The 26,149-nt window shown below is 40.1% G+C and overlaps 1 protein-coding gene across 1 annotated transcript; it reads left to right on the forward strand.

Annotated features, from left to right (window-relative positions):
• On the forward strand, positions 1 to 25,526 carry SLC26A4 (solute carrier family 26 member 4). The gene is given in 22 exon segments (XM_086610345.1): positions 1 to 138; positions 140 to 156; positions 558 to 619; positions 622 to 699; positions 2,862 to 2,972; positions 4,551 to 4,741; positions 5,224 to 5,388; positions 7,913 to 8,065; positions 8,172 to 8,254; positions 9,208 to 9,355; positions 11,804 to 11,917; positions 12,678 to 12,755; positions 12,959 to 13,054; positions 14,511 to 14,617; positions 16,521 to 16,590; positions 16,909 to 17,001; positions 17,112 to 17,207; positions 19,021 to 19,251; positions 20,721 to 20,775; positions 21,104 to 21,249; positions 23,786 to 23,869; positions 25,503 to 25,526. Coding segments are annotated over 22 exon segments (2,340 nt in total).
• Positions 25,527 to 26,149: the final 623 nt, after the last annotated feature.

Genomic DNA, 26,149 nt, shown 5'->3' on the forward strand with positions numbered 1-26,149 from the left:
ATGGCAGCGGGCGCGCGGGCGGAGGAGCCGCTGGCGGAGCTCAGCCACTACGTGGTGGCGCGGCCCATCTACACCGAGGCGGGCTTCCAGGAGGAGAACGAGCGGCGACCGCCGCTGCCGCCCACGCTCCGCGAGCGGGGCGCAGGCGGCCTGCAGGTGGGTGGCGGCGCCCCGGGGGGCTCCGCCAGGGCCGGGAGGCGGGGCGCGCCGGGCCCGCGGGGGGAGCGGCAGCGCAGCCGGCGAGTGTCCCGGCGCCGGTAAACTCCGCCCGCTGAGGGGTAACGTGGCCCAAAAAACTGCTGGTCTGTCGATAAATCCGTCTTTGCTTCGCTTTGTATCGAAGCGCGTGGGCACAGTTGGCCATGGAGCGCTTTCCTTCGGCCAGGCAGCACTTTGGACACCAACACATCCCCAATCCCTGTCCGGCAGATATGGCCGTGCCAATAATCTCTGCCTCTTAAAGCGGGCATCATCCAGCTTTTCTGTCAGCTTGGGCCGTGGTGGGAGCTTTCCAGTTGCAGCTCCTTGGGATACGTTCATTCCTTGTTTTCTCGCAGATGTTCACGAAAAAGGGCCTTTCAGATTACCAAGTCCTTTCTGCCCATCCTGGTGTGGCTGCCAGCTACCGAGTGAAAGAGTGGCTGATCAAGGACATCATCTCGGGAGGCGTCAGCACCGGCCTCGTCGCCACCTTGCAAGGTAAAGCCATGCGCGTCGGCCCTCCGTTCTCCAGGACGTTTCCATAAGGCAGCCGGCCGAACACGGGTGTGTTATGCAGGTGGAATTACAAATCTGAGACTTGTTATTTAATACTAGATATTAGGTATTGCAATAAATAATTGATGGTTTAATTTATTCGGTTTTTCTCTGCTTGGCTAGAAGACTTAAATTTCCTTTGAGGTGCTATTAAGATGTATTTAACTTTTTTTCCCAAGCCTTTTACTCAAAGAGTATTCATTTTGATATTTAAATTTTAATTACATCGTGATAAATCAGACAGGTCATGTGGTCTTATTTCTCTTTCTTGGTTATCTAAGCCTATAGCTCTCTTGCAGCTTGCCTCAAAAATCTACTTATTGTTCCAAAATAATGCAACCTTGGTATCTACTCTTCTTTAAAATTTGGCTCATAGGTTGTTCAGGTATCTGCAGAGGACAACTCTCAACAGGTAGTGGTGTGTTCACATTAAAAAAATTCATAAACTTGATGGATATTACAGTACATGGCTTGCAATATTAAGTTTTGCTTAATTCCTTATTCCTTATTTATTAGGAAAGCGTTGAGTAGAAGAGCAAATAGAAAAGTAGAAATAAGCAGAAATGAATTAAAATAAGCTAGTTAAAGAAGACTTAAAGGGCAGAACCATTCTGCCTGAGGTAGCTGATAAGGTCCACTTCAAAGGCAAGACAAGCTATAACCCTGAACGTGATCCAGCACTTCGTTTGTTCATCTCAATATGTTCTTACGCTATTTTCACATTATTCAGGACTGGGGGAGGTTAAGCTACTGTGTCGACCCCACATTTTCCTCAATGGAAATTGTTTGCACAAGGGGGCAAAGATTCACACTGGGAACAAAGAAAGCAGTTTAAGCATTCCCAGTTAGCCACAAGTATTTCCCTACTGTCTGTTCCCTTGGAGCGTGCTAGGGAGGCACAGATTGGCAGAAAAAAAGTATTACAAACTTCTGCCCCAGGCAGAGGGTGACCTGAGGAATAAGATCCTGCAGAGGGTCTGTGTCAGAGCTACCTTTGCCAAAGGTAGTGCCACAGTTACAGACTCCCCTGCCTTTTTTGAATGAACTGGGGCTAGATGGGCTTTTTCATATGACTTATAACAGCTATTATACTCTACTGTAACTCCCTCGTTTTTTTTTTTTTTACAGTTGGGGCCTGATTCTCTCACAGGTAGATTCCACTTGTAAAACTGATTTCTGAAATATATTGTTGGTCTCCCACCTACGTATTAAAAAAACCTCAAACACTAAACAAAAGCAAATTAGTGCAAATCTAAATCTAGCTGTAATTTTTAAAAAATACAATAGTTCTGAAATTCTAAATCATGTGATACAGGGAAAATTGGCTGAAATGTTTGACGAAAAAGAGGTTTCTGGGATCTTGAGGTCCCTGAAGTCTCTAACTCCCAGCAACTGTGTGTACTGCTTGCTGCTCTCCCACCAGTCATAGTAGTATGACCAGTACTTCAAATGTTTTGAACTCTGATAGGTTTTTGCGGTATCTTTCAAGAAGAATACTACACTCGGCAGTAGGAGCTAACCAAGATATGATACTGAAGGCAACTTTTTTTTTTCATTACTTATTGGATTTGATGGCTTGCACAGGTATATAAAAGAAGATGATGATAAAGATCAAAACTCTCAAACTTGTGTGATTTACTTTAGGTATTTAAGTTATAAGCTGATACTGAAAAAAAGTGGCCTCATTTTCAGTAGGGCTGAACATACTGAAGCATATTTGTGGTGGAATAATTCAGAGGCTGTGCTTGCAATTTCTGTCTATAACTCAAACGCTTCACATATCCCTTTTTTCTCTCAAGGGGCAGACCATTCACTCTTGCAACAGTGTTCCCCGACTTAAACTTCACATCTGATCCTATGTTTTCTGCTACCTATACAAATACAGGAACATCTTTCAGTACTTACTCATCCAAATACCAACGTGGGATATACCATCAGTATACAGTCATTGGTAGTCACATATGTGCCTGCAACTGATATACAGACAAACAATTCTAAATTGTATCTGGACAAAAGGAGTAAATCTTTCTGAAAGTCTATCCTAGACTAGATAGTAGTTTGTTGAGAGATTTTAAATCTGACATTCTGATGATCTGTCTTTTCAGGTTTGGCATATGCTTTGCTGGTTGCAGTTCCTGTTCGATATGGTCTCTATTCTGCCTTTTTTCCCATCCTGACATACTTTTTCCTGGGAACATCAAGGCACATCTCAGTTGGTAACTGCATGTGTTCAAGTTACAGTGAATTATCTATTACAAAATGTTAATCCTTACTGTGAACATTCATATTTCATACAAGATAACTACTTTCTGAACCACACTGGCTGTGCTGAATACTAATATTGGTGGGTTTGAGGAACTTAAGGCTTATTTCTTCTCTGTGCGGGCAACTGTGCATAATAGCTAACTTCAGTTGTGCCCCTGCATGCTTTTTGCTTGCATTTATGCAGAAGCTTAAATCTCGTCTTTGGCTACACTCTATGCAAGCAGTTACAAAATCAAGGCTTCAGTAGGCAGTATGAACAGACGTTTTGTCTATCAGCTAAAGCTCAAGATGGCTAAAACGGAGCTCTTAGTCTTCTCTACAAGCCTTCCCTGCTCCATCCTCTTTTGATCACTGTGGACAATAGCATCTTCTTGCCTGTCGCGGAGACCCAGAACCTGGTGTGTCCACTCCAGCCTCGCTCTAGGTCCTCACATCAAGGCTATGGGTAAACCTTGTTGATTCTTTCTGAACACTTTCTTTAAAATATGAGGTTTATTTCCTGTCAGTTCTCACATTCAAAATTCGTGTTACAGCTTGATCACCAAAGTTCTTTTTCTTCATTCTAACAAAATACAGTCTTCCCGTGTTCATATCTTCTAAGAATAGATTGTTTTCCCATCTCAAAGCTTTGGCATGATATTATGCTTTTTCATCAGCTTTCTTCTCTCCTGCGTCAAATACTTCTGTATATTCTCTCCACTTTGTTAGCCTCTTCCTACTCCTACCTATGAGCTCATAGTTGCTATCCAGATCAGCGTTGTCACCTCTACTTATGTTGACGTTCCTACTTTCTAGATTATCAAACGCTCCTTTTTATGCTTTTTCCAGTACTCTTATTCAAGAAATGTCCTCTAAGATATCTGTAAAATTAACTTATCCTTCTTTAAGACATTTTGTGACATTTTCCTTTTCTGCATAATTTTAGTAAATAACTGCAACAAATATGATTACTTTTAGATTGTGTATTGCTGACACAATGCTCACTTACTCTCTCTGCATCTTGCCCAAAGTATAGTTTCAGTCATCTTTAGCCAATGTAATAACAACTACTGCCAAAAGATGAGGTCCTATCCCTTGGTTCATGTTCCTGCCACCACCATGGTGTTGGGATTCCTGACCACGTAGCTATGTGGCAATCTGGATCAGCCGAAAACTAACCATGACCAAAAAAAATAAGTTAAATAAACGTTGCTTTCAGCTGGATCAGTGGTCTGTTTTGTCTGGTTGTAGTGCTGATACAAGGGAGATGGTTGGAACATGTTGCCTCTTTTGGCCTTGGTACAGTCCTAAATTGGCTTAAGCAAAGCATGAAACTACACCTGTATGTACAATGTTTAGTTATTTAAGGAAGGAATTGTATCTTTGTGTTATGTTTGCAGTGCCTATGGCTCCTGGCCCCCTAATACTACTAATATACCCCAGTTAAAATATTACATTGATTTTCTGATTTAGAGTTTGCTTGTCTAGTCTGCTAAATGCTTTTTTTTCAGTGTATGTTAAACTTTAGTGTGTTCTGTTTGTCATTACAGGTCCATTCCCTGTAGTCAGTTTGATGGTGGGATCTGTTGTGTTGAGCATGGCCCCTGATGATAATTTTCTCATAGATAGCAGTAATTCTACAGGGACTAATAGTACCGGGACAGTGATAGACACTGAATCCAGAGATGCACAGAGAGTGGTGATTGCTAGTACCCTCACATTTCTGGTTGGAATTTTACAGGTAAAATAGTTGGCTTGAAGACACAAGGTTGATACTGCTTTAATTTAATGGGAAAACATATGGCATGGAAATATCTACTAGGGCAGTAAGGCATTTTTCTGTATTAAAATACAAAATTAAGGATAGTCATCTCAAACTCTGAAGAACTTTTGGGGGATTATTCTTCTTATCCCGGGCAGAGTCTGTGGCAGCGTGACTGGGAGCACAGACAGCAGGAAAATAGCCCTGTGATTGCAGACCAAGAGACCTGCATGAAACTAAGTGCTAATGGTGCATATCCTGGAGCATCCTTTCACATGTTTCTTCAGGTCTTTTTTATTTCCTTGGATGGCAAGAAATTGAGCTACACTAGGCTGCAGTGGGGGAAGATGGTCTTAAGACTCTGTATCAACGAAGAGAAAAGAACAAAGCATAAGAAAATACCAAATAAAAGTGCACCTTTTTGTTGCTTAGCAAGCTGTTATTCTTCATGATTTTTCCAGGTAGTATTTGGAGTCCTTCAGATTGGTTTCATTGTGAGGTACCTCGCAGATCCACTAGTTGGGGGATTCACAACTGCAGCTGCTTTTCAAGTGCTTGTGTCACAATTGAAAATAGTCCTAAATGTTTCAACTAAAAGCTATAATGGTGTCCTTTCCATAATATATGTAAGTATGCCCTTCTAATCGGTTTTGATTTTATGCCAGAATTTTTATATAATTGCTTATCTTCTGCTTCCATTTCATACAGGAGAGGTTCATACATATGGTGGTAAGCATAGGGCATTCATTTAGTTCTCACTCTCACTCTCATGAGGATCTGCAGCTGTTAATTTATAGCTGTGGGGCTCCCAAGTAACTGCTTTTGGGGTTCCCCAGACAGAAAGTCTAATTGCCATCTTGAAGTCTTTTTCAGGCAGACCAGTTTTTCACATAAAGTTTAAATGTAACTATCTAGCAAAACTGTTCTTCTTCTCTGGGTTGTCACTTCTGGAGACTACTTTCTGTCCCACCTCTCGCTTTCTGGCTTACTGTGAAGGATGTTTCACCATTTCATAACACTGTCAGGTCATATCCCAAAGCTGACCGATCCCAAGCCTCTTTACTCTTAAACCAGCAGGTCATTCTGGTAAAGGGCATCGTTCTCCATTCCACACTGTAGCCATACTTGTGAATACCTAAAGAAGGATGTGGATTCCCACCCTGTGGCCAGGTACCTACTGGTTAGCTCAGGTGAGGCTAAATGTTGCTGTCACAACTCCATTTGTTGATCTTAGTGAAAACGATCAAATGGAGAATTGTCTTGGCTGGTTTACAGAAATACTGAATTCCTAGAGGTCTCATATTATGGAATAGTCTCCTTCCACAGGAAAATTATTGAGAGTTTTGTCACTAACTTCGGTGTGAAGCTATTCAGGTTCATAATATTTTAGACCTTCCATAACATTTCACATTAGAATAACAGATTTCTAGAAGAGGCTGGTCTAGACAAAAAAATTTATTTACAGATTTTACATGCCAGTTCAGGCAACTGGAGTAGCAAAAATACATTAAACATCTAGATTAGCAATAATAGAATTTCAGAATTAATGAAAACTCTTTTCCTCAGAACACAGAAAATTAGATGAGACAAAGTACTATCTAATAGGCCTTAGAGCAGACCCGACAGAGAGATGGACTTGTTAATCCAGCAGGTTTTTCTATCTCTATTTTTTTGTGGTACATTTGGTAGAAACTATTTTTGAAAAGGAATTACATGGTTCTTCCAGCTTCTGCAAGCCTGAGAGGAATGGTGACTTTCTAGGTTAAAGCTCAGACTTCTGTGTTTTCAGAGGTGAGCCAAGTCAGTGTGTTTGCAGATGTGTGTGAAGCAAAGAAATTGTGATTTCTGGTCTGCTCAACCAGTGACTTGCTTTGTCAGCTTCAGCAAGTTTTGGACTTGCTTCAGAAGTGGTGTTTAACAAACTGCAACACTAAGCATGCAACATAAGCAGAATCCACAACCCCTAGTTAGGAAGTTACTGTTCCCCTGTGAAGTGGGGCAGTGCGAGAGATGGTCAGTAAGGATAGGGTCCATGGTAAGCAGTACAACAGGCAAGAAACAGCTTCAGTCTCCTGAAGAAAGGCATCTGATTCAGTGCTTCACGAAGGCTTCTTCTTTAGCTTGGAGAACATAGCTGATTAAGCACTTTTGACATTTTATTTCTAAACCAGAGTCTTTTCAGAATGGTAGTAGTGGTACTGCTGCTGCAACCTTCCTCTTGCCTTTAAACTGACAGCTCAGTATTAGTAACTGGAGCTAACCAGGATGCAAGAAGTCTGTTTCTAACCCTTTTTCTACCAGATTGTTCTGTTAAAGCTGCTTCCTATGCATGGAATAACTAAATTTTCTTGGAGACGAGGGTCCAAGTGAGAATTACCCTGATACTTAGGATGAGGACAGAGGAGTATTTGTAGCTTTTCTGTAATCAGCCCTTCATGTTTTCTCTGTGCACTTGTTGGCAGTAAACAATCAGACCAACCAAGGGCGTAGCAAGTGTAGAGAAGGGAGCTGCCTATTGCAGCCCAGTTGTGAGGGTCCTCCAGGACTGAACTCTGCTGGAAGGGTTGATGTATTTTAAGGTGAGGTTTAATGACTGCTTTTCTCAAGTGCAGGATTCTCCACATCCTGGCAGGACTCACATGTTCATATTCATCCTCTGTATGTCAACAGTGGAAATAGGAAAGGTAATCCACAGACCATAGGTACTGGGTACGTAGTGAACCAGAGTTTTGCCCATTGGTTTGCTGGCTGTCTTTTGAATAGAAAAATGAGGATCTCCCTTGCTCTTTGGACAAAGTGAAGAAACTCAAGATCTTCCCTTCCTTGCTCCAAGAACAGGTAGAGGTAAAACACAGGTGGGGTTTAGCTATTATTACTTATAATTAATTTCCTAAGAATAGAGAAGTGAAAACCCCCTGTGTGGACAATTCTTGCAGTTCTTGCAGTTACGCTTTTTCAGTTAAATTCACCATTAAATGCATTCACTGATTCTGTAGCACCTTGACAGTACTTTATCCTCAGATTCCTCCAGGTCTGAACAAAGAAGTATCTCAGCCTCCTCCAAAAAAAGCATCTGCATCTTCTTATGAGTATTTCCATATTCTTCAAGTGGACATGAGCATGTTTTATGTTGTCATTTTTATTTTTCAGACTCTTATTGAAACATTTGAAAATATTGGTACCACCAACATTGCAGATCTTATTGCTGGACTCCTCACCATTATTGTCTGCATGGTAGTTAAAGAACTAAATGATCGGTTCAAACACAAGATACCTATACCTATACCAATAGAAGTTATTGTGGTAAGCAAAGAGGCATAACAAAAACTGATAACAGATAAAATAGATGGGGCTAGCTACAGGAAGACAAGAACCCCTTTCAAGTATTAAAACTGTTGTTTTATTACAGACAATAGTAGCCACTGGCATTTCATATGGTGCTGACTTGAAAACCAAATACAATGCAGGCATTGTTGAGAGCATTCCGAATGGGTGAGTGCTTTTGTTTTCTGAGAAAAAGTATTATTTTATTTGGCTAAAAATGGCAGTGGTAAGAGAAAGACATAAAAGAGATATTGAGAGCTGTAACCTGAGTTTAGAACTCAGAGCTGGAGATTTCATCAGTTTTACTTCTGACTCTGTCAGTTATGTCACCTAAATATGTTGCCTAGCTTTCCTTCATCTGTAAAATGGGCTTAGCAACCTCTACCTGATTCATGAAGTCCATCTGAACTAATTGCTTCATGCTCATGAAGTGAATATATGACTATGGAAAATGTAAAAAGAACAATTAAAGGATTTTTAGTGATGAAATTCTGTGTAGATTTAGTTTCTGTAGACTCGAGTTATCTCACTGTGGTTCATGTTCATGCCACTACTGTTATCCCAATCAATCTTGTCACTTCCATAGTCATAGGAGCAAGGATGTTGAGGATTACACTGGTAGAGACTTTCACTTGAAAGATTCAGAGCACTTCACAGTAGTAACCTTCACATTCCATTTGGTATTTAGGGCTTGATTAATTAAAATTTGTGGAAACACAGTAGGGGATAAACTGTTGTTGAGATCTGAAGAAAAAGTATGTTAACAATAGTATGAAGTGTCATTAACATATTTATGTAATTCATCAGAATACTCAATACATCCTTTATTCAATGCTTCAAAAAATGTACTTTTTCACTTTGCTATCATAAGGCCAAATCTCAGTCATGCTGAGAACAATGGGAGCTTTGTTGCTGACTAATAGCATCAGGATTTGGGCTATGGTGAGCTAGATAAGCGTGTTCTGTATGTCAATCGGCTGTTTCCACCTTTTTATTAACTTGAAACATTATACTTCATATTATAAGCAACCTGTATGCCTCCGCCTCGAACTCCTTGACAATTCTAGTAAGAACAGAATTTGATCAAAGTTGATAACACTAATGTGTTTTCTAAATACTAGATTTTTGCCTCCCGAAGCTCCAGATGTTAGCCTGTTTTCCCAGATGATAGCATCCTCCTTTTCCATTGCTGTTGTTGCTTATGCTATTGCTGTATCTGTGGGGAAAGTATATGCAACGAAGTATGACTATGCTATTGATGGAAACCAGGTATGTATAACCAAAATAGTTTATAAACATAGTGAATGTAAGCTCTGTTTCTTGTTGTTGAGTTATGTGGCCAAATGAAAGAAGCATCAGTCACATACATTTTCAGGCTAAAGGGGAAGTCCGACAGGCTAAATTCTTTCAAATATTGAAAAAAAAATAGCTCAAATGGCCATATATTACCTGACATATTTACCTCATAGAGATGAGCCAGATGTGCTCTGTCTTCAGTATGGGCTTTTTATACCAATTAATTCCTTCTGTATTGCTTTAGTGACTGCAGTAGCTCTGAAAAGGTACTTAGAGCTAATTATTGCATAGAGGAATTTTCTGGTGATGTCAAGTTAACATGGCCAGCTTTAGCAACCTGCTTTCCATTTCCACTTGTAAGGTATACTTTGAGGTGTGTTGTTGAGGGGCAGGAGAAAGCAATGTCAAGGTAAGTTGCTCCGGACAGCTTTATTTAGGCTTAGTCTACATGCAGGATTTGTATCAGTTGAACTTTTGAGTTAAGGTTAAGGCATGATTTTATACCTACAGAATAAATTATTGTATTTCTCAGCATGACATCAGTTACATCAATATAAAAATACTTGTAACTGTATAGCCAAGTCCTGCAGCTTCACAAAAGTAAATGCGTACCAGCATGTGAACATACTCTGCACCAAATGGCTGAATTGTTTTAACCATTGGTTTCTAAAGGCACATAGCTAGAACGTTACATGAGCTGTGCATGCATTCACAAGCTTCTCGAGGATTCCTGCAGTTGTTCAAGTGTCTTCACCAGGGGTTATGTGGTTTGCCCATGGGCACAGGAGAAAAATGTCAGAAAGTTTCTTTGTTCTTCATCTATGCTAATTTTTTATTTTATCCTTTGAACATATGAGAAAATGCACTCTCTCTAATAAATAGATAAGCTGAGTACTTTGTTCACTGAGTCATTTATTTAGTACCAATAGATTACATAAAGTTTGATTTTGGAAACACTGCTTTGAGGTATGTAACAAAATCATACTTCTGAACATGCTGGTCACTTTATAATACACAAAGTTCATATCTGGTAACACTTTGATTTAAAGTTGCCTAAAATACATTGACTTACAGTTTAATAAATCTAAATGATAACACATATTCCTGCAAGTGCTGTTTATGCTGTTCTTTTGTTGAATATGCCGTTCTGCCAGCACTGATGTGCTTCAAAGATACTAATTAAATATTGTAGTAGTAGAATTACTGTCTATAAAAGCAAAGTGCCTTCCTTTCAATACTGTGCTATGAATTTTACACATAACAAAGGTTAAATGCAGCCATGAATGATGGGCAAATAGTTTACTTCAACTAGAGATGTTAAAATAACATCATAAATGCAGGTAGTAAAATAATTTTGAAGGACAGGTCAATACTATTTTCTGCCAGTGTTTATTTTGTCTTCATAGATTCATAGATTATTAATACCTAAGAACACTAGGAACTATACTTGCAACATTTTCTTGCAGAGCACAGCTGTTACACAGGAACAGACATGAATCATCTAGGTCTGTTCGGTTAAAGAACATGACTTCAAAATCCTGCTCTTGCCATTGGAGCTTAATGAAAAGCTTACAGGAAATGTCATTTTGGAGAAAAGAAGGGAGAGAGTCAAAATAAAATCTTAAATTATATTTAAAAAAAATTGCAGTGAGTGAAAAGCTCTTGTGACTGTGTTGGCTTGGTGAAAACAATGTTTCTGTCAATTACATGGAGTGGCAGGCAGCTCCCAAATGCTTCATTTCCCAGCAGAGGAATGGCCCAGATCCCAGGACATAAAGCTCTCTGGGTCCTTGTCACTTGAGCAGAACAACCAGCATCAGTAGGCGCCAGCATCTGTGACCCTAGGGCAAATCTATGAGAACACTGCCTGGGACTCAGCGTGAGTGCATTGGGATGTTCAGAGTGAAAAACTTCTGGCTCACCAAACTAGAAGTTTTCAGTGAAACTGTGTTATATCGCAAGCTCCTGATTAGTTCTACTAATAATACAATGCTTTGCATTAATTAAAGCCTTGTCTAAACTCAAACTTGTACTGATTAAAATTATTTGTTTAGCTGATGATACTTGGGAGTTAAATTTATACCAGTCCCATTTCTTGATGCAATTATACCAGTGTAATTGGTAGAAATGTTAGGTTTGATAACATTGATGGAAATAAGTTTTAAATGTCTTTATTCTACGATGAGGATCTCCATGTCAGGGAGAGTATACCAACTTAATTGTATTGGTTTCCAAACACACGTAGTTACACTGGCACAAGAGGAATTTGTGTCACCATTTAACAGCTATTACTAATCCATACTCTTTCTCAATATTATTGTGCTACCTACTTCATAAACTACTGTAGAAGCTATTGTCATTCTCCATTGCAAAATTGTCTTCAGGCATCTGTATTTACAGCATCATCCAATTATCTTTCAGGAATTTATTGCCTTTGGATTGAGCAACATTTTTTCAGGTGCCTTTTCTTGTTTTGTTGCAACTACTGCTCTTTCACGGACGGCAGTCCAAGAAAGTACTGGTGGGAAGACTCAGGTAATGACCTCTTCTTACTACTACTGTGCATGGGTAAATTCAATAAAATAGTCCTAAAAAGATTGTGTTGCTGGCACATAGAAAGCCCCAGGTATCTTAGCTAGCAGCTCATGCTCTGGTAGCGAATCATTTTCGTATCTCTGCCAGAAGAGGGCAATCAAGTTTTACATAGCATGAGTTACATTAGGGGTCAGAAATCCTTCATGCCTAATTCCCCAGGATTTCATTCCCAATTAAGGGACTCAGTTTGTTGCAGTAGGAATTCAGGGTGAGAGAGGAAATCCTATCACAGCTCTATAAGACATTTAAGCTCCCATGCGCTGGCCTGAGCAGCCCTGCCATTTGCCATTCATCATCTGCCCATGTGCCATCTTTCTCATGTTGAGTAAGCTACTCTGTTTTACAGTACTACAGCTTTGCATTTTTTAACAGTGGAGAACTACAGGCTATCCAGCAGCCCCTTTTCCAACTGACGCACAGACTCTGCTCCTTTCATCTGTCCATGCAACGTCACTCCTCCAAGAGCTACTACCTCGTGTGCAGTTGTTTACTCGACCTGCTTACTTGAATTCCCTGTGTGTTAGCTGAAGTGTGTAATGATTGCCCACGTACGCCCAAACACAACAGCATTTTGGCAGGTCTCCTTGTTCCTAAAGACATGTAATGTGCAACTACTTGTACATTTTTCTTTGTAATCCTAGACACATAAGATAAAAAGTCTTAATAAGTTAATTTCCTATAAACACTCTGTTCTTCACAGATTGCTGGTATAATCTCAGCTGGGATTGTTTTGATTGCCATCGTTGCCCTGGGGAAATTGCTAGAGCCCTTACAAAAGGTACCGTACTTGTCCTCCTCAGCACAGCCACCAGCACCAATCAGATCCAAATGCTCAATTTTGATGGGTAGGATTAATAGCCCTGTTTAAGCTACGGTGATGGATACCAGACGAGGCTCTGGTTTATAGTGTATAAGGTTGAGCACTATCTTAATAAACGTCTTTGCTTGTCTATAACACTTTTTCATCATTTTTCTTCACAGTCTGTGTTGGCAGCTGTAGTCATAGCTAACTTGAAAGGGATGTTCATGCAAGTGTTTGATGTTCCCCGTCTGTGGAGGCAGAATAAAATAGATGCTGTAAGTAACCTAATTTTTTCTTTTCTCACGAATGTTTTTGCCTGGTTTTCTTTTTGGCTTTTAATGCCATCCAAGTTTCTCTTAACTACCACATAAAGAGAATTTTGTAGAGTTAACGTCAGAAAACTTTTATGTGTGTCCTCAAAATGCAAGTGCCATGAGGTCAGTTAAAAATTGCCTGGTTTAGAGTCTTACATAGTATTCTGCTTATCTTCTTTATTCCCTATACCCCACAGCAAGGATGCCAATCAGGATTGTCCTGTGTGGTGATGACTCCTTCATAGAAATTACTATAGTTTACAGCAATCTTGTGTTGAGAAGGCTCAAAAATCAGAATAAAGATGGCCTGTTGCCGCCTTCACCATTAAGCTTTTATCTTTTGCACAGTTTAAATGGGTCAGAAAAGCTGACCTTTTCTTAATTCTTGTACAAATATTTATGTTGTTACCACATTAGCATCCCATTTGCCTGGATAATCTCAGGTAGTCCTCAGGAAATACATTTTCTTGTTGTAGCAAGACTAATCCAAGCTAGAATGTGGATTCATTTAGCATGCTAAGGGATATGTGAACAGGCTTTTGTTACAAACCCTATAACCACATCTCAGGGTACTCGCTCACAACTCACACTGTGTCTTCTGTGGAACAGACCTTCAGTGTGGCTGTTAGGGCAGGAGAAGACTGCATGGAAAGTATTTTCTCCATGCAGTCCTTACTATGCATAGATTTTACTGTGTGTATCATTGGGCAGTACCTGCCTTAGGTAGATCTGAAATTTTTTGGTCAATCATTTACTAATCCTCTTTATAGGGTAAAAGATCCCACTGACTTCAGTGAGAAGTTCAGGCACTCAGCTTTTTGTATGATTTGGTCCACTGGGTGTTCTGCCTGGGCAGTGACGTAGAGAGGAATTGAGGAGCCCACTTCAACTGTTCTGCCTGAATATTCAGTGGAGACTTTAGAGAGTTCCATCAACCTATTAATATGAAACACCTCTCTTTGGAACAGTTCTGATTCTTAGATACCACTGAGGAGCCCCTTTCCCTCTCTTATCTGTCTGCAGGTGGGGCATCTTACAGTGTTTTACATCTCAGGAAAAGAAATTTTTTCCGATTTCTAAAGAAAGATTAACAAAGACTACCACCATCAGAAAGAAGAAAACGCAATGATTAACTGTATCCCCTTTAATTTCACCAAAGTAACTGATCCTTGGAAAATATTGTGTTAAAATTTATTTCCTAAAAAGCTAACTATGCCTAATAAGATAGTGATGGATAGAAGCATCTTGGAGGAAGAGGAAGACTTTTGTATGGAAGCAGCTAATTGCCAGTGTGCTATGATCATCTCCAAAGCTAAATTTTTCTGCTACTCATATTGTCTGGTCTAGTGATTCTTCAGCATGACCAGGAGTTACATGTTATAATTAAGAGACTTCACATTTGTTATTTCCTCTGCAGATGATCTGGGTTTTTACATGTATAGCATCCATCATTCTGGGACTTGATTTGGGATTACTTGCTGGCCTTTTGTTTGGATTGCTGACAGTTGTGCTGAGAGTTCAGTTGTAAGTAATACAAGATCAGAAATAATTGTTAGAGTTATACCATGAAAAAGGAAGACAATATGCTGAAAAGCAAGAGGATTTGTGGCACAAAATCTGCTTGGTTTTACAAAAGTTTTGAAATAGAAAAAATCTATTCTGTAGAACAAAACACTGTTTGTGCGCTATCATTTAATTACACTGATAAGAAGCTGCATTACTTTATCAGTATTTACTCTATATCATGTTCGGTACTCTGGTGCTACTTAGCCATATGTTATTTATCATAGAATCATCATAGAGTCACAGAATAGTTGGGATTGGAAGGGACCTTTAAAGGTCATCTAGTCCAACCTCCCTGCAATGAGCAGGGACATCTTCAACTAGATCAGGTTGCTCAAAGCCTCATCCAACCTGGCCTTGAACACCTCCAAGGATGGGGCATCTACCACCTCTCAGGGCAACCTGTTCCAGTGTTTCACCACCCTCGTAAAAAATTTCTTCCTTATATCCAACTTAAATCTACCCTCTTTCAGTTTAAAACCATTAAACATTGTCCTGTCGCAACAGGCTCTACTAAAATGTCCCTGTCCAGCTTTCTCATAGGCCCCATTAAGTACTGGAAGGCTGCTCGAAGGTGTCCCCAGAACCTTTTCTTCTCCAGGCTGAACAACTCCAACTCTCTCAGCCTGTTCTCACAGGAGAGGTGCTCCAGCCCTCTGATCATTTTTGTGGCCCTCCTCTGGACTCGCTCCAACAGCTCCAGGTCCTTCTTATATTGGGGACTCCAGAGCTGAACGCAGTACTGCAGCAGTATTTTAGGTACCCATATAGCTGAGTTCTGGAAAGAGATAGGAACATTCCAGATCAAATATAAAAAGATGTATGAATGACTTCTGCAATTAATTGATCATTATATTAACTCTTAGCATGTAATACTACTACAGTATGTTGCACAGGCCAATAACCTTTTCACTTATTGCTTATGCAAGACTGAGTGTGTATGCCTGTGAAAGAAGAGGAAGAGGAAGCATGAGACTAAGACAAGATTTTGTGCTTGTGGCTGATTTGTTGCTGCTCAAATAACATATGGTAGTGGAATGATGGGGAAAAGGTGGCTTTGCAGAATCTTCTTTGGCCATCTTGTTACTTTTCATTGATCTTTCTCTGAAAATACAACACAACTCCTTTTCTTCAGCCTGGAGCCCAGAGGCTATGGTTACTAGCAATATCAAAGGATAGTTGCACTGTCAGCAAATGCATAAAAATAAAGCCTTGCAAAAGTTGTTACAGAATAGTAGATTATAAAAAATGGAATTTGAAGATTGTCAAAACAAATTCTCAAATTCAACTCAGATTTGTGAAATCAAAATATAAAAGGGAGGTGAGGCTTTACAAACTTCAAAAAAATTGGCTTCAACTGTTAAAAATATATCTGGAGACTGCAGAATATTTTGGTTTTGTTATTGACTGAAATAAAAGCTAAAAGGCTTGGACAGTTTTAAAAGTAATCTGAAAAGAATGTTAATGTATTGTTTCAAATTTGAAATGAAAAAAGTGATCATTTTTTTTTTCCAGAGTAACAAAATTGTTTTTTCAGTCAAACCAAAATAATTTGCTTTTAAAACATTTTTCTCATTTGGGAAACATGGTACAGGTTATTCATTCAGCTCTACATAAACATGGTGCAGCAAGTAGGCTGAGACCAAAGTACCTTGTCTTTAAAAAGGTACAATTCACTACAAATTGGAAAAAGACCCTTGCATAGCAACAAAAAACCAAAGATACAGCACTTTTCAATTAGGTTATTAGTTTGGCAGAAGATAGGAGACTACAAGAGTCTATGACAGTTTGTACACAGCAATCCCTTCAATTCTGTGAATGCCTAAATATGATGATTACCTTCACTGTCTTTGGTTTTTTTCAGTCCTTCATGGGGTGGCTTTGGAAACATTCCTGGCACAGACATCTACAAGAAGGTCAAGGACTACAGAAATGTAAGTCATTGTTGAGTTGTTTCCCTTCAGTCTACAGGCCTGTGTAAAACAAAGTTGTACCTTGCAGATTGTGGACAACTTGAATTTGGAAGTGGGGTGCTCCAAGATAACCCATTTCAGCATTAAATTCTTCACCTTGGTCCAGATGGGTTGGTCCATATTGAATGCTGGGGCTGTAAGCTTCTAAAAACTAAATCACTTCAGTTAACAGCAAAGATAGGCATTTTTTTTTTTAATTGGATATGTAGCGGAACTGTTGAACTCCTTATTGGCCAAAATATGGTTGTTGCTGCTTGACCTTATATTCTTTGGCAACAGGCTATAGAACCAGAAGGTGTGAAGATTCTCAAGTTTTCAAGTCCAATTTTTTATGCTAACATCGATGGACTGAAAAGCAGCGTCAAATCCACAGTAAGTGATATGTGATGAGTTTTGATGCTTCTTAACTGTCTTTGAGATTTCCTCAGAATTATATCTAGGTACAATGAAATCATTTTGATGTCTTGATCTTTTTTCTGTAGGTGGGATTTGACGCAGTCAAGGTATATAATAAGAGACTCAAAGCACTGAGGAAGATACAAAAACTAATCAAGAAGGGGAAATTAAAAGCTACTAAGGTAAAACAAATGTTTTTCTTTCTATTTTTTCTCAAAGGATTACTGTTAGAGCTTATTACTTTAGCCTTTATTATGAGTTCCTCTGTACTTATCTTTAAAATAAAGATGGAAAAGTGTGACTTAGCACTATGGTAGGAAGTCTGGGACCTGCAGGAGTCTTAGCAGAACAGTACACCTATTGCCAAAGACCCCACAAATTCAGGCAGCTGTGACAGTCAGAGTGCTAACAGGAGTGGAAAAAAGAGATTCTTTGATCTTACCGCTACCCCTCACCACCTCAGATTGTCTCTGTGCAGTAAAAGTGCTGGCTCTTTCATGTGTACATGCTCCTATCATCCAGCTTCCTATGCACAGATGAGTCTTATCAGTTGGCTGGTAGATAGAGCTTTCCACATCCTCTTTAAAGAAAGCAGTGTATGTTCCTCTGAGTATGGAATGTCCATTTCAAGAATTAAATGCTTACATTTAATTGGACAGGTACAGGCAACCTATTAAATCTCCAGAGCTGAAAGTTCGAAATGTTTTTTTTTGTTGCCATTGCTCTAGTGCAGGATGCAGTATTTCCTATATATATTACAATTTATGATCCTGTTAAAAGCTCAGGTATGTGACATTCCAGCTTTTGACCATGTTATCATATATAGTAAACCTAATGCAAAGCTAAAAATACTGGTCATAAATATCTCCTAGAAATAAAGCTATTAAGGGATGGAGTAGCTCTGAAGTATTTATTTTTCTGGATAGTGGCCTTTTTGCAGGAAGATGCTCTTTTAACAAAGAAAAAAAGAGGAAAGGAAATACACTGCTAAGAAGAGGAGGTAATTATGTACTCAGTCTTGTTCTTCTTTAAATTCTTAGATGCAGTATTGTCACCTGGCACTAAGTGAACAGACAGGTTCTTTTAGACATCCTTGGCACAATAATGATGGCACTAAATTGTAGTTACAATTAAAGTTTTATTTTAATTAACCAGATTTTATGATTAGTGTAGCACAGAATTCATGGCTAGAATGGCACAGGATTCCTACAAACAGAATCAATGTAGTACAATTTATAAGTAGCATAACACAGAATTTATAATACAACTTAACTTACAGTTTCTAATCACCTAGACCTTAACTTAACTTAGAGTTTCTAATCATCTAGACCCTCTGCAGATCAGGTCAGATCTTAGTACATGCTTCAAAGTATCAGTATAACAATCATAACCTAGACTCAAAAATCATATAAAAGAAGACGAGTCACTCACCCAGTCCTCAGAGGAAGCTAACAACAGTGGAGGCATCCCTGGCTACCAAGGGGGCACAGGTCTCACTGTCCAGCAACAGTTCAAATTCCCCACTTAGGACTTGTGACTGCTTGATTTTATAGACAGTGCTCTGTGTACTGTTATGATTCCCTGCTCTGTGATGGGGTCATCAACAACACCTGATTGGCTGAGTGCCTGGGACCTTCAAGGCTGGCAAGGAAGGGAGTAATCAGCCTGTCACCTGGGAATCTTGAGGCTTGTAGGGAGGGGAAGAAGAAATCTGTTTGGTTTGTCTACTTGGTTCACGAGACCTTCAAGGCCTGAAAACGAGGGGAAAGGGAACAAACACGTGACCTGCTCAGTCACAGAGAATGGCTGCTTGCCTTATAAAATGGTGTTAGTTATGCTAACCACATTACTAGGGGTTGGGATCAGGGGGTACAGGTCACAAGTATCAGTCTTGTTCATTCCTGAAACAGAAATTATCACAGGGAAGCATTTCCTGTAATTCCAAAACTTTCTCCATGATTAAACGCTACATTCCATATATTATCTGCACATTAGAACGGCATCATCAGTGAAGCTGGTGTTAATAATGAAGCTTATGAGACTGATGAGGAACCTGAAGACAACGAAGATCTCCAAGTTCCCACCAAAGAAGTAGAGATTCAGGTGGACTGGAATTCAGAGCTCCCAGTCAAAGTAAACATCCCCAAGGTGCCCATCCACAGTCTCATTCTTGATTTTGGGGCAGTAACCTTCTTGGATGTTGTAGCTGTGAGATCAATAAAAACGGTAAGGGCATTTTTTTCTGGTGTTCCATGAAAATGAAACTAGACAGTAGTATGTAAATCAAGAGCTGTTAGCTGAAGTTAATTTCTGAGTTTAAAAGTCTGTTGTTGAAAAATACCTTTAAAACTTGTACAGCAAGAGGTAGAATATTGGGATGTGCACATTTTAGGTGGAAAAAAAAATCTAAAAAGTGGATTAGAAGAACAGTGTGAAGGTTGCATGGTCAAGTACTTAAAATCAGAACTCAAAACATGGTCCCCTCGTATGTGTATGTTATGAAATATTCCAGTTATGTATTTTCTTTCCACATGCCTCCTGCTTTAATCTGGGCACAGGATGATGCTCACTCAACACAGAGGTAGTAAAAATTTCATCTTGTCATCACTTCAGTCTTTAGCCACAAGATTTATTTATTCATTCCATGTTACTTAAATTATGAAGGAAGGAAGAATGATGCATTTCTTTATAGGTTTTTCTGTGCCTAATATCAGAGCACTTCATTAATTCAACTTCAGACATCACACTACATAATAAGGAGATAATAGTCCTAGTTCAGGGAGAGGGAAATGAGGTGAAGAGATTAAAGCCAAGTATTTATGTTATTTTTTGATGCCCAGTTAAAAGTATGTAGGGCCAGATTGTTCAATCTTTAGTCTTTTATGATACTTCGTATGTTCAGATTTCACTAACTTCATTTTTCAGTTGAGACTGCTTAGCCTATATATAAACCAGACATTAGATTACCAAGAAAGACTAGTTTATCAGTGAACAGAAGGGGGTGGAATTAGCAATCACCTCTGAAAATACCATTCTAAGAGACTTGCCTGCCACCAGGGAGCCAGGCGTAAAATCCAGTCTCCCCCCTGTTATCTAACTGAAATACAAGAACGTTGGTGCCTTGCTTCAGCCTTCTGCCTCATTTCGATTTAGTTCCGGCTTTTGAGACAAAGAGATACGGGGCCCACGGATGTGACTCTTTCCATATGCAGCCTTTTCATCCAGGAACAGGTCCATCTGGTGCACTGCATGAAGGAAAAGTTTGTGTAAAGAAATTTGCATGTGCCAATGGAAGATTGTATCGTATCATATATACATGGGGAGAAACAAAGCTTGCTCAGGCCCATGTGGTTCTCACTTGAAGAGACCTGATTATTCACACTACGAGAACAGAATGAGAACCTTAATAGGCAGCAATGTATGTGTGCATGAAATCAATAGTTCCGCTTACGTAGTTGAAGATAGGCCACATCAGCAACCAGGCACTCATCTGCTGAATCTTTAAGTACAGCAAAGTATAGCGGTTCCTTATTTATGATGAATAAATAAAACATACAATTTGGAATGAAGACACTCAGAAAAACAAATGAAGTGTGTGTGTGCCTATACATTACATATGTAGACATATATGTATATATGTATTTTCTCCTTATAGACTTTATTCATGTTCTTGTTGCAAACTTTTATTTTTTTAGATAATTAGAGAGTTTGAGAGAATTGATGTGAGAGTATACTTTGCTTCATATCAAGGTAAACATCCAAATATTTCTAACACCACTCATGCAGAGAATAAGATGAAGCTAAGAAGGGATGAGAAGGGATCTCTAGATTTGTCTATGGGAGCATTTGTTCTAATAAAAATGTGAATTACCTCACTGATAAACATGGTGGGCTGTGGTGGGACACAAAGAATGGTGGGGTTTAAAGGAAACATGGAAAGTAAAAGTCAAGACAAAGCTATGATTGATTGATTGATGGCTGTATGCTTTATTTCTGATAGTCGCAACCATGTATTTTGATGTTTATTTCTTAAATTACTTCAAAATGTATTAACCTGTTATGACTTTCTTTTATTCAGACAACCTTATCTCTCAACTGGAACGAAGTGCCTTCTTTGATGATGTTGTCAGAAAAGACTTATTCTTCTTGACTGTCCATGATGCAGTGCTCTACATAAGGAATCAAATGACATACAGTGACAAGGAGGATCCCATATTTGAGAAGGTAAGGATATCCAGTAGTACGTTTTCCTTCCTTCTATCATCTAGCATCCATTCTTACAATTTCCATCACAGCATGGCATGTTCAAAAACTAGACACAGAGCTGTAGTACAAATAAAGTAAGAGTCTAGTAAATTGTATAGGATAGCTTCTGTAGTACTTGAGTATTTTGGTAGATCGAAGGAAGGGTCTGCCGACCCTAGGATCTTGTTAGTGAAAAGAACATGAGAAACAGGACACATGGAGAAAACTTCATCCTAAGACACATTTTCTAGTTTCTGACAGCTGGCAGCTTAAGAACTTCCTCAGGTGGAGGTTGCATTTGGGCCATTATATTTAAATGTCACAGATGGAGTTTTCTTCAATGTATCCGTTATACTTCTTTTGGGATCTTTTTACACATTTAGCCTGACACTATCCTGTGGAGATGGTTTCTGTAATTTTAAAAGTGTTATATGACAAATATTTCCCATTTGTTTTAAGCCTGTTGGATTTCTGGATTGCTAGTTGCCATGAATAATCATTCCCTGCTTCCCTTCCTAACACTATTAATAATTTCATATATCTCTGATCAAAGCTCAAGAGTCCTATTCTACTTGGTGTGAGTGTGCATGGAAGCTGTTCCACGCTAGTGTTCATTCCTACTGTCTTTGCCTGTGCAGTTCCCAGTTGTATTCGGTGTTTTTTGAGATAACCAGAACACTCTGTAGTGTTTAAAGATGGGGCCCACATTAGGAAAATGGCTTTATAATGTTCTCCTGTCTTTTTACCACAAATAATTCCCCTGCAATCACTGTTACAGTATTATGAATAAATAGTAATTAAAATTAATATTACTGATAAATAACTAGGATGGGGCCCTTATTTTTTGATAATTTTTGCATACTACTGTCTTACAGTAGAGATTAACATTTTGACAAAGCTATACAGCAGTTTAGAGATAGATTCTGCTTTTATTATTTTTACAAAGCCATAACTAGTCATATGAGGAGAGGCAGGACCAAAAGCTTTTCAACATTTCATAGATTTCATAGATTTCTAGGTTGGAAAAGACCTTAGAGATCATCAAGTCCAACCATCCCTAATCCCCATTAAACCATATCCTCAAGTAGCTCATCCACCCTATTCTTAAACACATCCAGGGATGGGGACTCAACCACTTCCCTGGGCAGCTTATTCCAGTGGCTGACAACCCTTTCAGAGAAGAAATACTTCCTAACATCCAACCTGAATCTCCCCTGACTAAGCTTATGCCCATTTCCTCTTGTTCTATCTCCCATCACTAATGTAAAGAGCCCTTCCCCTACCTCCCCACCATCTTTTCTCAAGTATTTATAGGCCGTAATCAGGTCTCCCCTCAGCCTCCTCTTCTCCAGGCTAAACAGCCCCAACTCCCTCAGCCGCTCCTCATAAGTTTTATTTTCCAGCCCCTTGACCAGTTTAGTCACCCTTCTTTGGACTCGCTCCAGGAGCTCAATATCTCTCTTAAAGCGAGGGGCCCAAAACTGGACACAATATTCCAGGTGCGGCCTCACCAGTGCCGAGTACAGGGGCAGGATCACTTCCCTGCTCCTGCTGGTCACACTATTCTTGATACATGCCAGTATCCCATTGGCCTTTTTGGCCACCTGGGCACACTGCTGGCTCATATCAAGCCGGTAGTCAACCAACACCCCCAGGTCCTTTTCCGCCAGGCAGCTCTCCAGCCACTCCTCCCCGAGCCTATAGCGATGCTTGGGGTTTTTATACCCCAAGTGAAGGACTCTGCACTTGGCCTTATTAAAGCTCATGCCATTGGCCTCAGCCCAACGATCCAGTCTGTTCAAATCCCTCTGAAGGGCCTCCCTACCCTCGAGCAGATCGACACAGCCTCCCAGCTTGGTGTCGTCCGCAAATTTACTGAGGGTACATTCAATCGCCTCATCCAGGTCATTGATAAAGATGTTAAACAGAACTGGACCCAGCACTGAGCCCTGGGGAACCCCACTGGTGACCGGCCTCCAGCCGGATTTAGCCCCATTTACCACCACTCTTTGGGCCCGGCCATCCAGCCAGTTTTTAACCCAAAGGAGGGTGTGCCTATCCAGGCCAGCAGTTACCAGTTTCTCCACCAGAACACTATGAGAAACTGTATCAAAGGCTTTACTGAGGTCCAGGAAAACTACATCCACAGCCCTTCCCTCGTCAACCAGGCGGGTCACCCTGTCATAGAAGGTGATCAGGTTTGATTGGCAAGACCTGCCTTTCATAAACCCATGTTGACTGGGCCTGATCACCCGGTTAACCTGTATGTGCTCATTAATAGCACTCAAGATAACCTGTTCCATGACTTTGCCCGTCACCGAGGTCAGACTGACAGGCCTGTAGTTCCCCGGATCCTCCTTTAGTAGAACTAAATCAACAGCTTTGTGAAGGAACAGTAAACAACAGACTCTCATAAGTTATGGAAGTTATCTTAAGGTACTTCAGAGTAATAAATCAATTTCAGTGATATGGACAATGCATAACTCATCATGTTTCTTAATTTCTTTCTACCAAGATTTCACTCATGCAGGAGTCTAAACAACCCACGGAATTCACAGAAACAAGACAGCCTGATGATGAACTTGATGTCCAGGAAGAGGTACGTGCTTTAGAAGTGAATGTGTCTGTTACTTCTAGAATACTGCTGGCTTTATGCCTTTGCCTGTAGTGTTGAGTCACGCTGTGAGAGCATGGTGGATGAACTGAGCCCTCAACAGTTTCCTTCTCCATAAATAAATACCCTCCCCGGGTACCTGAATGTCAGTGCTTAGTGGAGGAAGTCAAGTTTTTCTTGAGATGTAGTAGATTACATGCACACAAGCATCTCCTGATCCCTGTTGCTTTAGGACTACTTTTGCCTTACACAGGCTAATAAATAGATCTAAACACAAGTTAGGTGCCTAAAAGAAGACTTGGTAAGGCTTGAGGCACCCAAGTCCAAAATTATGATCAACCTCCCCCCTTCTTTCCTCCTTTTAACACAACAGACACCCTCTTGCACAATCTGAACATTTTACAGGAAGCTGCAGCAAGGCAATATGTTGAACATAACTAACATGCAATAGCACAAGTCCATTAAAGCAATACCATGGTATCTTGCTAGAAAGTAAAGCAGCACTTACTGCTAAAATAGCAGTGCAGCACACAGGCCCCTTACTCAGAAAATAGGAGACTGGGCTAAATGCCCTTTTATAGACTGAGATGGATTAAACTAGTGATGCATCAATACTTTGGAAGCATTACAACACTCCATGTAGGTAAAGGCATGATTACTACGTGTCTCTCCTATTATCCTACTGTGGTACTAGTCAGAACTCCATTCTTAATTCCCGATCTAAAATGGAGTAGTGCCTGTGCCACAGAAATGGAAAGGAGCTGGAGGCATGCTGTGATCCTTCTCTGCCATGCTCTGGTAAAATGCTGCAGCAAATTTGCTGTGTGGGGCATGTAGCGGTCCATGGAAGGAAGTAGGCAAGAGGAGGTTGTGGCTGGGTAGAGGTTCTCAGTGTCGCCCTGCATTGTAGTTTCTACCATAGCGTGAAGTCCCATAGGAAAGTTAAGGTCAGCTTGGAAGGCAGACTGGTGAGAGGAGAAACCGATACCCTAAGCAAGAGCCTCCCAAACTTCATCAGGGCCTAGTGAATAGATTGGGATACTTGGTACTCCTGATTCACTTTTTTTGGTTGGTATGAATATTGCAAGAGTCTCAAATATTATTCTTTATCACTAATTTGGGGAGAAGCACTTTCCACTCCTCTGTAAGTCAGTGCAGAAAGGAACGAAGGATTAGAAAAGCTAGAAAGACACTATGATTCTGTAACAGAAGCATTTGGGAATAACTGGCCAAAAAGACTTGAATTCTAATTTCTATTCACAGGGTTGCTTATTTAGATTATTGTCATTAAATAAGAAAAGAGGCCAGACACAAAACTACCAATCCAAAGTCAAAGAGTGTTCTGAGAGGTTTCTGTCTTCCACCTTCATAGCCACATTTTGAAGGTGAGAGCTAGTAACCTTCCAGCCTGCAGCTTCCTGACCGCATTGTCCGATGCAGACCCAAGTCAGAGGGGCACGACCTCAGAACAGTTACTTTCTCTGTACTTTCACCGAGGCCAGGTTGAACTCGGTAGTCGTTAGTTAACACGTACACAAACGTTATATTTTCCAAGCGGTGTGTACTCAGAACTAACCATGGCCTGTTTCTCTCCACCTTTTGAAAACCATTTCACTAGGCTATGCGCAGACTCGCTTCCTGAAGACGGACCGCTGGTACTGTCCTACCTGTGAACTCACAGCAATATTTATGCATCAGTACTATATAAGCATTTTCTGCAATGAAACCAATCTTTGCACTTGAAGAAAACCCTGATTGTTTGCCTGAATGATACAGCTCTCTAGAAATCTCTGAATAACGTTAGCTAACGTTATCCTGGAAATATTCTGCACCTTGATTCAGCAAGCACTTTCTGATATGACATATTGATAAACAAATCAGAAGACTATTACAACAGACGTACTCAGTTTTGGGACTAGTCAGGCAGAAGATGTGTTGCACTGTTTTATCAGTGTGTGCAGGATGAAAAGCTGCTTTATGGTCTGCCCAGGAAAGTTGGAGAGACCAAAGTCTTTGGCTGGCAGGCCTTTTGTTCTGTACTCGTACAATGGCTAGCGAGAGGGCAGGAGTTCTAGCTGGCCAAGGCTTTGCAATTCCAGAACATTAGTGTGAGCATATGTGCTGACAAATCTTGAAAACTGACTGTATCATGATCGTTTTTCCCAAGCAATTCCTTAAACTGCTGTGGGTTGTTAGATAACTGAAACAGCTGACAGGTGAAACAGTCACATAAACAGAAAACAGCACTGAACTACTATAAAACTT

Source organism: Tauraco erythrolophus, chromosome 4 (assembly GCF_009769465.1).
Source record: "Tauraco erythrolophus isolate bTauEry1 chromosome 4, bTauEry1.pri, whole genome shotgun sequence".
Lineage (NCBI taxonomy): Eukaryota > Metazoa > Chordata > Aves > Musophagiformes > Musophagidae > Tauraco > Tauraco erythrolophus.